Consider the following 13,754-nt stretch of genomic DNA (forward strand, 5'->3'; position numbering starts at 1 on the left):
ACTGGCATCCCCAATCAGCTTTGTACAGCCTTTGTGTTGCATTTGCTCCTTCAGAGGGAGGCAACCCTATCCAGAACAGGCAACCTGCCAATTTCCCCTTCCCTTATTCAGGCATGTCGAAAGTCCGTTTCAGGGGCCTAATCTGGCCTGCTGGTTGATTTAATCCGGTCCCTGCAACAGTTAATTTCCTGGGGCAAAATCCCTCCCCCCAAAAGAAGCTCAACAACTCCAACCTTAAAAAAAGCTCAACAACTTCAATCCTAACTAAAAAAAAGTTCAACAACTTTGGTTGGCCCCCACGGCCCTTCACTTCATTCAAATCTGGCCCTCTTTGAAAAAAGTTTGGACACCACTGCCCCCCCCCCTTGTCTGTGTTTTTCCCACAACAACCCTGTTAGGACTGGCCCCCAAATCAACCAGTGAGCTTCATTATGCCCAGATCTGGATGTTGGTTTTGTATAAGAGAAAAGGCACATTCTGGTGAACATTCTGCTATATATTCTCATCAGAAACCCAGGGCACCCCAGATGGCCAGTTTCAAAACCTTGGCTGTGAAAATACCCTCATTTGCCCATCATCTTCTTCACCAGGAGGAAGAAGTTAACCAGAGAGAGGCTGCCAAGTTGAGCAGAAAAGGCAAGAACAAAACAATTTGTTCTTGCTTCATTTCTTCACCATCTCTCCAGCCCCCTGCCGCCTTTGTTGCACAACAAATCTGCTTTGAATTGAGCCAAGAGAGTTTGAACTCTGCCCATTTCCAAGAGGCCAGAGCTCTTTCAGGAGCTGTGGGTGGCAAGGGAGTTACTGGCTTTTTTATAAATGGTCCACTAAATAATAGCTGGTTGTTGCTGATAGGAAGGTATGCCAGGGGAACAGAGTGGAGGGTGTGTGTTACACACACTCAAATAGCTTTTCTGTTGGATTGGCTGGCTTTGCTTCTTGGTATCTGACATCTCCAGGCTTGGAACTGGGCCCCCAGAGGCATCGTGTTTTTCAGACAGCTCACTCAGTCCATTTGCTGCCTGCTTATTCTTCTCCATTCTCTCTCTCTCTCTCCACCCACCACTGCATCAGGACTGTGAAGGTAAGGACTGGCGCTGTAGCTATTTCTCTGGGATTCTTCACGTGTGTGTGTGTGTGTGTGTGTGTGTGTAGTGTGGTGCAATTGGGGCATTTAGCAGACAACAGAAAGGGTTGGTGATGACACTCAGTTGTGGGTTTGGAGGGCATGAAGAGACAGGCAGGCAGGCAGAAATGACAGGCAATTTGCAGTGGTGGAACCTCCTGAGGGCTGCCATCTAGCTTTGCCATTGCACGTACTTCTTTTCATGCACCAGGGGATGCACTCAGACATACTATGTCTTCCCTGCTCAGGAAGGAAGAATATATTGTTACATGCTACCCCACACTCAGAACCTCTGGGGTTCCCGTGATTATGCAGGTTTGGTTTCCTTGGAATGAAAGTCAGCAGAGACTGTGGTGTCTTTTGGATCTATTGTTTTATTTAGTCAGATATACAACCTGAGCATTTGATAGAGGGGCTCACAGCATGAGCACCCCAACAAATCTTACTTCTCTATTAGCTGCAGCTTTGGATCCAGCACGGAGCAAGCATATCTCTGTGTCTCCAGCTTCCAGATCAGCTCTCACGCACTACCCTGGCCCTTGATCTCTTACCTAGCATATAAGTGAGGTGGGTGGGGAAGGCGGACACCATCATCTGGTTGTAGTTCTTGCAACCCAGCTCATTCTTTTGGGAAGCTGATGAGGACATACTTAGTGGCCAGCTAAGGTCCATCTTTTGGTGTGCAATTCTGCATAATGTAGACCAGAATAAATACTTTTGAATAAATATGAATGGAACTGGATGGATTTTTGAGGTGCATTTAACAGTTGAGCAGCTGTTCTTGGAAAAGGAGGGTCAAACATATTCTGCTTAAAACGTGGCTCCCAAATTTGATGATACTGCCCCCTGGGGGTGGGTGGGATTAGTTAGAGAGGCACTAAGAGGCAAGGGGGTGGCAGGAGGTTGAAGGCAGGGCTTTCTGATCATGTTAATCACTTATTTATGATTGACATGCTAGAGTCTGGAACAAAGCACCTTTCTCACTTTATATTTAAAGTTTAACTGCTCTTATCCCTTTCAAGGGGACATGGGTAGCGCTGTGGTGTAAACCATTGAGCCTTGGGCTTGCCGATCAGAAGGTTGGCGGTTCGAATCAGGTGAGCTCCCGTTACTCGGTCCCTGCTCCTGCCAACCTAGCAGTTTGAAAGCACGCCAAAGTGCAAGTAGATATATAGATACCGCTCTGCCGGGAAGGTAAACGACGTTTTCATGCGCTGCTCTGGTTTCACCAAAAGCGGCTTAGTCATGGTGGCCACATGACCCGGAAAAACTGTCTGCGGACAATCATTGGCTCCCTCGGCCAGTAAAACGAGATGAGTGCCACAACCCCAGAGTCATTTGCGACTAGACTTAACTGTCAGGGGTCCTTTACCCCTCTCAAAGCTATGTATTTTGGTCATTTTTTTTATTCTAAGTTTTCACAACTGTTGGTAATGCTTATTGATTTTCTTATACATTAATTAGGTGAAGGTTTGTGCATGTTTGGCAAGTGTGGGTAGGTATATTTTCCTTTTATTTTCCTGAGAATGCAGAAAAATACTTTTCATGCAAGATTATTTGAAGTATATTCCTTTTTTAGCTGAAATATTAGATCAGAACATTATTTGTGTGTATCAGTGACACACACTCATGCCTACAAGTTAGTTTTTTGGGGGGAACATAGCTATAAATTGAATTTTGATTAAAAGTGTGATTAAATATGAATTTTATTGCACTATTATCTTCCTCAGTAGATCATCTGAGTTCATAATAAACTGGATTCTTTGTTAATACGTTGCAACCTAACTGAGTCTGAATATATTACCGGGGAGAACCTGGTTGGTGGCAGCAGATTAGTGGTGGCACAGGGTCAATAGTCCGTGGAATGACCGGGGGCTCTGTGTGATTCCCACAAAATTGACAGCAGCGGCGGGATAAATAAATACGCCCGTGGTGGGATAAATAAATATGCCCATGGTGGGATAAATAAATATGCTCGTGGTGGGATAGATTTATATGCTCGTGAAGGGGAAGGTGGATCTGGGAGTGAGGTTATTTGACAGAGGTATTGGACTTGTAGTTGGAGGAAGTGTCTGTGCAGGGCCAGTGTGGAGTCCCAGTACAAGGCTTCAAGGCCAAAGTCTAAAAGGAAACCTAGCCAGAAAGAATAGCCATGGGGGTGGGATTCTCTCAACTGATTCTGTTTCGCTGTCAGACCACGCGTGCTCAGTATGCCACCCAAAAAGTGAAGAAACCCTGTGAAGGAACCAACATATGAAAGCTCCAAAGGAGAGGAAAATGGGAATCATCAGGGAGAAGAGCAGAGTTTAGAGGAGATATCAGAAATTCCTTCTGAGAGGCAGTAGAGCCTAAATTCTCTCTAGAATTTGAAAAATGGAAATTGGAACAGGAATACAAAATTGGTGCCCAGAGAAAAACACCTCTTGCTGTGGTTGAGGACTATGAGAACCAATAGCAAATTAATGAGGTGGGCTCTGTTGCTGCAGGACTTCAACTTCACTATAAAAAGTGTGAAAGGGTCTTTAAACATTGTAGCAGATGCTCTCTCACGAAGACCAGAAGAAAAAGGATAACCGTGGACAAGAACAGCTTGATGAGACAAATAAACCAGACTGGTCATGATAACTTCTTCTTTTTTTTGGCAGGTGAAAGGGTTGTTTAAATATACATAAGTCTGTAATAGGCAATGGGTTAACAAGAATGTGTTGTGTAAATCTTATTAGGTTCCTTTGTGTGCAGTGTGATATCAGGAGTGTAACTCTGTTTAGTTACCCCTCCTGAATCAAACTTCTTTAAGGGGGGGAGGAATGTGGCGTTTGCCCACTCATTATGGAGATGTCGTACTGGGGGAGAGAGAACAAAACAAAATAAAAAATAAAAAGTTCCTTCCAGTAGCACCTTAGAGACCAACTAAGTTTGTTCTTGGTATGAGCTTTCGTGTGCATGCACACTTCTTCAGATACACTGAAACAGAAGTCACCAGACCCTTATATATAGTGACAGAGTGGGGAGGGGTATTACTCAGAAGCGTGGTGGGAATGGGAGATTGGCTGATAGGTGTGGAAAACCTGTTGACGACTGTTAACGACTGCAATTGGTCTTACAGGAAAAAGCAAAGGGTGAGATGGCTTAAAAGAGCTTTGTCACGTATAATGAGATAAGAATCCAATGTCTTTGTTCAGACCAGGTCTCTCCATGGTTTTAAGTTTGGTAATGAGTTGCAATTCAGCAACTTCTCTTTCCAGTCTATTTCTGAAATTCCTTTGTAATAAGACAGCTACTTTGAGATCTTTTTAGCAGTTACTCTGTGTTGGACAGCAGAGGGGTACGAGACCCTCCTCCCTCAAAATAAGTAAGGAGCCGGAAACACAAGGCCAGAGTTTTTAGGTGGCAGTGATGTGCAAGCAAAACTGTGACAGGCTATAAAAGGAAACCAAGAGCATGGCTCATTTCTGATTTGGATCCAAGGCTGTTGTGCCTAGGGAGATGTAGCAGATCCCACCACTATATACCAATTGTGGCAGATCCAAACTACGTACACACCCTATAATAATGGGTTATCTTTAAGGTGTAAGGGAAATCTTAGATACTTGGAGATTCAGGCAAAAGTTGAACAAATAAGAAACAACCATTTTGCAGAATGAAGTGGATAAAACAAAGGATAGCTTTGTATGGTTTTATGATTTTACTGTTTCAACTTATGCCAATAAACGTTGGTAGAAACTAGAAACAAAGGATATATCAGGAGATAATGTTCATTCAGGAAACAGCAAACCTATTAATAATTATACTAAATCCAATGGATGTTTCAGGCTTCTAATCAAGCACAGCTTCTGTTAAAATTTCAGTTGCTTATGTTCAGTTATTACGCTTCAGGTAGATGTTACAGGTTCCTAGACTAGATGGTAAATGCTCCTCTTATTTCGTGTTATTTCACTTCAGTTCTTAACTCAGCGGCATAGGTGTTGTCGCTTAATACTTTGGTTCTTCAACAAAGTGGCGCTTTCTGTCAGTTACCCAACCATTTGCCCATCCCACTTATGAGGTACTCCAAATGGTACAGCAGCTCCAGGGGATCACCATGCCTCTTTTAAACTGTTTTGGGAGTCTTCTCTCTTTATATCTCTCCCCTCCTGACTGGAATGAGACCCAAGTACACTGTATCCACACAGCTTCTACTTCTCCTGGCTCAAACTCAGCCTTCCCAGTTAACTTCTGGCCTTATACTCTCACAGGACACACTACACACTGCCCTGCACACGAAGCTCAGAAACTACTTTCTCTAGCTTTAGATATTTTCCTCAGAGTGGATGTTTCTACCCAGGACAAACTCTTTCTCCCTTAGATCAACACCCTTTCTTCCCCTCAAACTAAACCCTGTATCTGAAAACTCCCTCAGAAACGGTTCCTTTATTTTCCCTCCCAAAGTGCTGGCTCCACCCCCACCCCACCCCACCATCTTGGTAGCCAATCAGAGAAAGGCTCCAACTGCATCACCAAACTCTGGTCTGGCTCTGCTGTCTGTCACAAGGGAAGCAAGAGAACCTCTTGAGAGTGTATTGCTGGGAGCCTCTCCATTGTAGATTCTAGTTGCAAATATATATAAATATATATGATATATGTGTAAATATATCATAAAAACACCACCGTCTCCACTGTGCCTATTTATTATATTTATACCCCACCCATCTTGCATGGGTTTTCCCAGCCATTCTGGGCGGCTTCCAACACATATAAAAATAAAATAAAACACATATAAAAATAAAAACATCAAACATTATCCTGGGTAAGGGCCTGGAACCTCTGGAATCTTGCACTGCTGTGGAGACTGGGGTGGCTTGTAGCAATATTCAAAACTGTAATTTCGTTGACTGAGCCCTTTTCTGAATCTTCCCAGGTCGATGCAAGAAGCCAGCTGGACCACCATCAGACAAATGGAGGTCTCCACCGGAAAGGTCATTCTGAACGTTGGAGGCATCTGCTATGAAACGTTCCTTAGCACCCTGCAGGCTTTCCCAGGGACCAAACTGTGGAGCCTCACGGAGCCCCAGGCCAACACAAAGCATGACCATGACCCTAGCACCAAGGAGTTCTTCTTTGATCGGAGTGGCCGGCTGTTTGGGCAGGTGCTGAACTACTACAGCACAAAGCAACTCCATTGCCCTGCAGGTGTCTGTGAATCTGCCTTTGAGGAAGAGCTGGATTTCTGGGGGATCACATGCACCCAGCTGGCCCCCTGCTGCTGGATAAAGCTTAGCAAGAGAGGGCCCGAAGAGGAGGAGCACGACATTGGGATTGTTGATGAGCAAGACAATGGCCAGGGTCTCCTGATCCAGGAAGAAAGAAGGAGTGGCTGTCAGTATGCCCGGTGGCGGCCCAAATTGTGGGATCTCTTTGAAAAGCCCCATTCCTCTAAATGTGCAATGGTAAGGAATATGCTTGATAAGTCCCAAGCGTGGCTCTGTGACTTGCCAGGTGAAGGTGGAGAGAGGGGGTAAGGGGATTGCCCCAAGTATTGAAGTATTGGGAATGTAAAACCCAACTCTGCAAATTAACTTGGTGCTGTATATATGGTATATATGGTACCAAATATATGGTACTATATATGGTAATATTTGGTATATATGGTACCAAACTTCCTCTAAGGCAGCAATTCCTCCCACCACCACCAGGATTCCACAAACTCCATAAACTCCAGCACCTGCCACCCTATAACAAGCATTATTCAGAATAGCATTATATAATAAATTGTGCAGAATACGCTACACTACCAGATGCCTCTGAGAAACTTGCTATTGGGATCTGAGCACGTGCCCTCCCCAGCAACTAGTATTCAGAAGCATTTCTGTTGCCAACTCTGGAGGCAGAGCTTAGCTATCATGGCTGCTAGCCATTGACAACCTTGTTCTCCATGATGTTGTCCAGTCATCTTCTAAAGCCATCTATGTTGGTAGCCATCACTGCCTCCTAAAGTACTGAGTTCCATATTTGCTGCTTCAAGAATTACTTTCTTTTATTGGTGCTCATGTGGGTTCTTCTATAGCCAAAGGGGCAGAATCAGATACGTGAATGTAGGAAAAGTTAACACGTGAGAGGAGGTAGCCCCTTTGTTATATATCTTCCAATGCCTGGCAAAACCCTTCCTCTTTAACCAGGCATTTGGCCTCTAAATATCCGTGGCCTCTTAGGTGGGATGCTTCCATTGTATTTCTTTAATGTTTATTTTAAAGCTGTTTTTTTAATGCATCTATGTAGGTTTTAGTTAGTTTGTGAGCTGCCTTTGGCAACAAAAAGTTACCAATAAATTTAATAAATATAGTGTGTGTGTGTGTGTGTGTGTGTGTGTGAAGAAGTGTGCATGCACACGAAAGCTCATACCAAGAACAAACTTAGTTTGTCTCTAAGGTGCTACTGGAAGGAATTTTTTTATTTTGTTTTTATATATAGTTAGTTAGTTATATAAATATAAACCAATGGGCACATTTTCCCATGTTCAACCTTCCTTTATCTTTGCAGGGCTTGGCAGTTGTTTCTCTGCTGTTCACCATCGCCATCATCATCATCCTCTGTGAGGAGTCCAAGGGGTTCATAAAAAACATCATCCCAGACCATACTATAGAGAGCCACCACCACAATTACTACCATCACTTCTTTCCGTCTGTCTTTTCCTATGAAGTGGCCCCCTACCTCCTCCACCTTGAGCTTTTCTTCATCCTCTGCTTCACGGCTGAGTTCTTCGTAAGGATCATGTGCTGCCCAGATTTGAAAAAATTCCTGAAGAACCCTCTGAACATCGTTGATCTCCTCTCCCTGTTCCCAGTTTACATTGAGCTATCCTTGGCAAGACCTTCACAGGAGCCACACCCTCAGGAGCCACATCCTCTGGTCCGGTGGCTGGGCCTGTCCCGCATGATGTACATAATCAAACTCCTGAAGGTATTGAGGCTGGTGGAGACACCTCTGATGCTGAGGGTGCTGCCTTACATGTTCAAGTCCATCCTGAGAGAGATACTCATCTTCTTGTTGATTTTTGCTTCTGAAGTCCTTTTCTTTGGCACCCTCTGCTTTTATGGGGAGCAGCTGAGTACCAACTTTAAAATACGGTTTCGTAACATTGGCGAGGCCTTCTGGTGGGCAGCCATCACTCTGACCACTGTAGGGTATGGAGACCTTCTTCCTGTCAGTGTCGCCGGCCAAGTGATAGCAGTTTGTACTGCACTCTGTGGTGTGCTGACCATCATTGTCCCAGTCCCAATCTTTCTATTCAGTTTCAAGGGCTGTTATGATGCTGCTGTGATCAAGGAGAGGAGGAAGAGGAAAGCAATGCAAGCAGTGACGCTGTTGTCCTGAGGACTCCTGAGCATCACATCCCTAGTTTTCTGTAAGAGGAGGGGGAAAAGGCTTCCAAGTAGCTCCTGGGCACATCGCAGAAGCTTTTTAATAAAGCATTTTAATGAAATAAAATAAATCAATACAACAAAAATAAATGAAGTACAAAAAAGCACAGTATATTCAGGAGAGACTTAATATTAGGTTGGTGGGGTATTTACCGGTAAGACCACCACCAGTTTCATGTTGCCCTGAGGAGAGGCAGTCCTGTGTGTCTGTATTTTTGTATGGTATAAGATAAAATCCCACCCAACAGCCCATGATTTTTCTGGGTCCTCCAAGCCTTTGGCAACACATGATTTCTCAGTTTTTGCAGCTAGTGATAAATTCCACATATTTTTATAACAAAGTGAAAGTCTCAAGTCTTACAACTTTTTCCATTTGGAGGCTATTGAGGTTCTGGCAGCTGCCAGCATCCGTCAAAAGTCCACAAGAGCTGAATTGTTTCTGCTGATCATCCCATAGATGTAGGTTGTATGCTGCTTAGAGATTTTAAAATATTAAGCAACTTAGAAATCCTTATAAATAAGTAAATTTATTATTGATCTTTTAATTTCTATACCACTTAACACATGAAAAATATCTCTACGTGGCATACAAAAACCGAAAGAGCAATAGACAAACAAAATATTACAAAAATACACAGTTACATATAAAAATATTATTTAACTAATACAAAGTTACTACTATATATAAAAATCATATATAAATCCATATCAATTCATTTTCCTTCTGACACACGCCTGATATTTGGAATTTGGTTAAGATTAAAATATAAAGCAATGTACTTATTTTAAAGCTTCATTTTTTCAGGAAAAGGTAATTATATGATTTATCTCAATATGTTTTGCAGGACTTAAAAGTTACATCAAAATGGCATTTGATCAAGCTTAGCAATTTTTACATTAATTGGCAATTAATTTCAGAACATGAGAGAGGTGCTTAACTTATGTAATGAATAGAACATATTTACATAGTTAGATGTGTTTCAAAACTTTATAAAAAGGTAAGCTGCTGTTACTGGAATTTGGAGTTTTCTTGTGGAAAATTCACCATTTTGCCTGCTTATAGATATCTGGTAAGGCAAAATTACATATGTTATACATTTTGCTCATTCTCTATGTTTTTGTATCAACTCCATGATTAATCTTACATTCTGCAACAGGATTAAGATTTTGCTAGTAAATAAAAATACTTTTAAACTGTCTGGTCTCAGAATGAAATATGGGTGTTTTCTCTAATTATTTTTATCTGGACACAGGTGCACTCAGTTTCCTGTGAGATCCAGAGCTTGCTAACCACACAGGTGTATTTAGGGTTTGATCTGCCAATCTGGGCATAGAACATGTGATCTGTACTGTGGGCAGGTTCCCACATGCATCCAGTGGCATCTGTTTTGCACAGTAAGATGCCAGTCTCCTGGCATATGTGTCCTTCACCTGATTACTGTAACACTCTGCATGTGTGGATGGACCATAACAGATATTCTTAACACTCATATGCTGATGGAACTCTCATATCGCCACACAAGATGGCATTACTGACATCCTTTCACAATACAGTGGTACCTCGGGTTACATACACTTCAGGTTACATACTCCGCTAACCCAGAAATAACGGTTCAGGTTAAAAACTGTGCTTCAGGATAAGAACAGAAATCGTGCTCTGGCGGCGCAGCGGCAGCAGGAGGCCCCATTAGCTAAAGTGGTGCTTCAGGTTAAGAACAGTTTCAGGTTAAGAACGGACCTCCAGAACGAATTAAGTACTGGTGCGTAACCAGAGGTACCACTGTATCCATCTGCTGATGATCAGACGATCTCTGCCCAGAGCAAACATGTATTAGAGAGGAATGTGGTTGTGCGATCCTGCTCACCTTCCCATGTGTTTAATTCTAAATGTGGCTACACCCTGAAAATAAATTGCATGTAAAACAGTAAAACATAGAGGAATCCTGAGATGCTCTGCATTTGTGAAGCTGTCAGGAGCGGTCATGGCTCAAACTGGGAAGCTTTGCAATTGTGTGTGGCTGCCCCCATGTGATGATGTGCAGGACTGCAAGTTGCAGCATCCACATAGTCCAGTATAGTACTCAAATGTTTCGTTCCACGGACCACTTGAAAACTGCTGAGATCTTGGTGGACCACATAATTATTTTTCTGCCTCTTCCAGCAGTTGTAATGTGCTGTGCTAGATGCTGTAAGATTTGTGCTTGTATTTTTATTGTCTCTTTTATTTCTTATGTGGTACTTTATTGTATTGGGGACGCGGGTGGCGCTGTGGTCTAAACCACAGAGCCTAGGGTTTGCCGGTCAGAAGGTTGGCGGTTCGAATCCCTGCGATAGGGTGAGGTCCCATTGCTCGGTCCCAACTCTTGCTCACCTAGCAGTTCGAAAGCATGTCAAAGTGCAAGTAGATAAATAGGTACTGGCAGGTAGGTAAACGGCGTTTCCGTGCATTGCTCTGGTTCGCCAGAAGCGGCTTAGTCATGCTGGCCACATGACCTGGAAGCTGTCTGCGGACAAATGCCGGCTCCTCAGCCTATAGAGCGAGATGAGCGCCGCAACCCCAGAGTCTTCCACGACTGGACGTAACAGTCAGGGTACCTTTACCTTACTTTATTGTATTACAACTGGCATTCTGCAGAGTTCAAATTGTAACAGAGTAGCATACAATTTCCCCTTCATGGATCACTGCCTTGTCATGGCAAAGGAGCTTGAATAACTCAGGGAAGCTATGGACAGGTCAAGATGGACAGGTCATAGTGGAGAATTTTGACCAAACGTGATCCACCTGGGGGAGGAACCGGCAAGAAAACTCCATGGACAAAGACAACAGGCATATAAAAGTTATGACGCTGGAAGATGAGCCCCTCAGGCTTTTGACTGTGTTTACCACAGCAAACTATGGCAAGTTCTTAAAGAAATGGGAGTGCTGGATCACCTCATCTGTTTCCTGAGATATCTCTATGTGGGACAAGAAGCTACAGTTAGAACTGGATATGGAATAACTGATTGGTTTGAAATTGGGAAAGGAGTATGACAAGGCTGTATATTGTCTCCCTGCTTATTTAACTTATATGCAGAATTCATCATGCGAAAGACTGGACTGGATGAATCCCATGTTAGGGCGCCAACAGGTTGGCGCACTGAAGGGCAGCAGTCGGCTGCAGAGTAAGTCGAGGTCCAACAGACCAGGTCAGGAACCAGCCGAGGTCAGGTATCAGCACCGGGATCAGGAACAGTCCAAGTCACGAACCAGCCAAGTCAGGAACAAGCCAGGAGTCAGGAACAAGCCAAGAGTCAGGAACAAACCAGGAGTCAGGAACAGGACTAGCAACGAAAACCATGCGCTTCAGCACCGCAGTTGCAGGTGCTGGGGAATGGAGCAGCCAGCCTTCCTTAAGTAGCCGGCTCATGACCACGCCTCTTATGAGCTGCAGCTGCCTCTAATTGTTCCCTAAGTCTCTAAGTTCTACGTTCTGCAGCTGAGAAGGCAGGACGGGAGGGGGCCAGCCGGTTCCTCTCCTCACAACGGCCTGATTCTAGCTTGACTTCTTCCTCCTCCTGTTCAGGTCTTTCTACTTCCCTGTCTGATTCTTCCTCTTCTGAGGAGTGCCGCCACCAGTCTTCTCCAGGTATGAACTCCTCCATTTATCCAGATTCTTCCGTGGGTGCAGCCTTACCAGGGGAGGCTTGCCACCACTCCTCCTCGTCCAGCTCATCCCTGACATCCCAAGCCGGAATTAAGATTGCTGGAAGAAATATCAACAACCTCAGATACGCTGATGACACAACCTTGATGGCAGAAAGTGAGGAGGAATTAAAGATCCTTTTAATGAGGGTGAAAGAGGAGAGCGCAAAATATGGTCTGAAGCTCAACATCAAAAAAACTAAAATCATGGCCACTTGTCCCATCACCTCCTAGAAAATAGAAGGGGCAGTGAGAGATTTTACTTTCTTGGGTTCCATGATCACTGCAGATGGTGACAGCAGCCACGAAATTAGAAGACACCTGCTTCTTGGGAGGAAAGCAATGACAAACCTAGACAGCAGCTTAAAAAGCAGAGACATCACCTTGCCGACAAAGGTCCGTATACTTAAAGCTATGGTTTTCCCAGTAGTAATATATGGAAGTGAGAGCTGGACCATAAAGGAGGCTGATCACCAAAAAATTGATGCTTTTGAATTATGGTGCCATATTACTGTACTAAAGTCTGCCCCTGGAAACAAGCAGGCAAACTCTTTATCCCAGAAGTGTGTGTGTGTGTGTGTGTGTCAGGGACCTTCAGACCTTTGCCCAGAACACCCAAGGAGGTCAGAGGAAACTTGAGAGAATTAGCACCCCCTCCATTTTTCCATGCACAAGCCCCATACTCTGGAGCGAGGACTGAGCAAAGCATCCTTGCAAGTGGTGTGTGTGTATGCGCGCACATATGCTGGGGGCAAAGCAGCAGCAGGTTATGTGTTAGCTCAAGAAGGAAACCTAATCATTCTAAACATAAAAAAACACTAAGCGTCATATTAACAACTTTTAAAAACACTTCTCATCCGTTTTTTACAATATTAAAATATTAGCAAATATTAATGAGTGTTACAGCATTCTGCTACAGAGTTATATAACAATATAACACTAATTTTATTAAAAAGAAATTTTCTGTTCACCATTTTAGCAACATTTTAGAGTTTTTTCTTATTAAATGATTACGACACTCACTTCTGATGCAAAACAAAAATCAAAAACCTTTTGTCTTATGCTATGGGTTGCAATTAGCAATGACACTTAAATAATAAATAAGACTAAGTTCTGAATACATAATTGATATTTTAAAAAATTGGAAAGATAATACCATGGCCCTCTTTCAATAATAGAAAGAAAATATGACTACTTTTGCAAAATACAAATGGACCACTTTCAGGTGTATGGACAAAAATAATGATATTTGGAATGCATTTCTAAAAAGTGTTAATAACTTGTTAATAATTTTATATTCATTAGAATAACCATACTACTTATATACTTATATATTGTTTTGTACCACAGTCTCGAGCACTTTTTCACTTTATTTTTCTATTGTAAATTTTCAATAAAATATATATATTTTCAAAGTTCACGGCCACTCTTGTGAATTAGATCTTGCACTTTGCCACACACTGCAAATTTTCTCCTGGCCATTGGTGTAGAGTAGACAGAACATAGCACGAAATGTACACAGAAAAGCAGCAATTCCCCCTAAAAAGTG

General features: G+C 43.1%; 1 protein-coding gene across 1 annotated transcript; it reads left to right on the forward strand.

Annotated features, from left to right (window-relative positions):
* Positions 1-535: 535 nt before the first annotated feature.
* LOC117040310 (potassium voltage-gated channel subfamily C member 1-like) lies at positions 536-8,517 on the forward strand. Its single transcript, XM_033138006.1, has 3 exons — positions 536-1,084; positions 6,024-6,552; positions 7,643-8,517. The coding sequence occupies exons 2-3, from the start codon at positions 6,028-6,030 to the stop codon at positions 8,474-8,476; spliced, it is 1,359 nt and encodes a 452-aa protein (XP_032993897.1). The 5' UTR covers positions 536-1,084; positions 6,024-6,027; the 3' UTR covers positions 8,477-8,517.
* Positions 8,518-13,754: the final 5,237 nt, after the last annotated feature.

The sequence above is a fragment of the Lacerta agilis genome, chromosome Z, assembly GCF_009819535.1.
Source record: "Lacerta agilis isolate rLacAgi1 chromosome Z, rLacAgi1.pri, whole genome shotgun sequence".
Lineage (NCBI taxonomy): Eukaryota > Metazoa > Chordata > Lepidosauria > Squamata > Lacertidae > Lacerta > Lacerta agilis.

Excerpts from the sequence above, each read along its gene's own strand:
- LOC117040310 (XM_033138006.1), top strand. The coding sequence starts at position 6,028 with ATGCAAGAAGCCAGCTGGACCACCATCAGACAAATGGAGGTCTCCACC. Across the intron at positions 6,553-7,642 it reads ATTCCTCTAAATGTGCAATG|GGCTTGGCAGTTGTTTCTCT; the intron begins GTAAGGAATATG and ends TTATCTTTGCAG.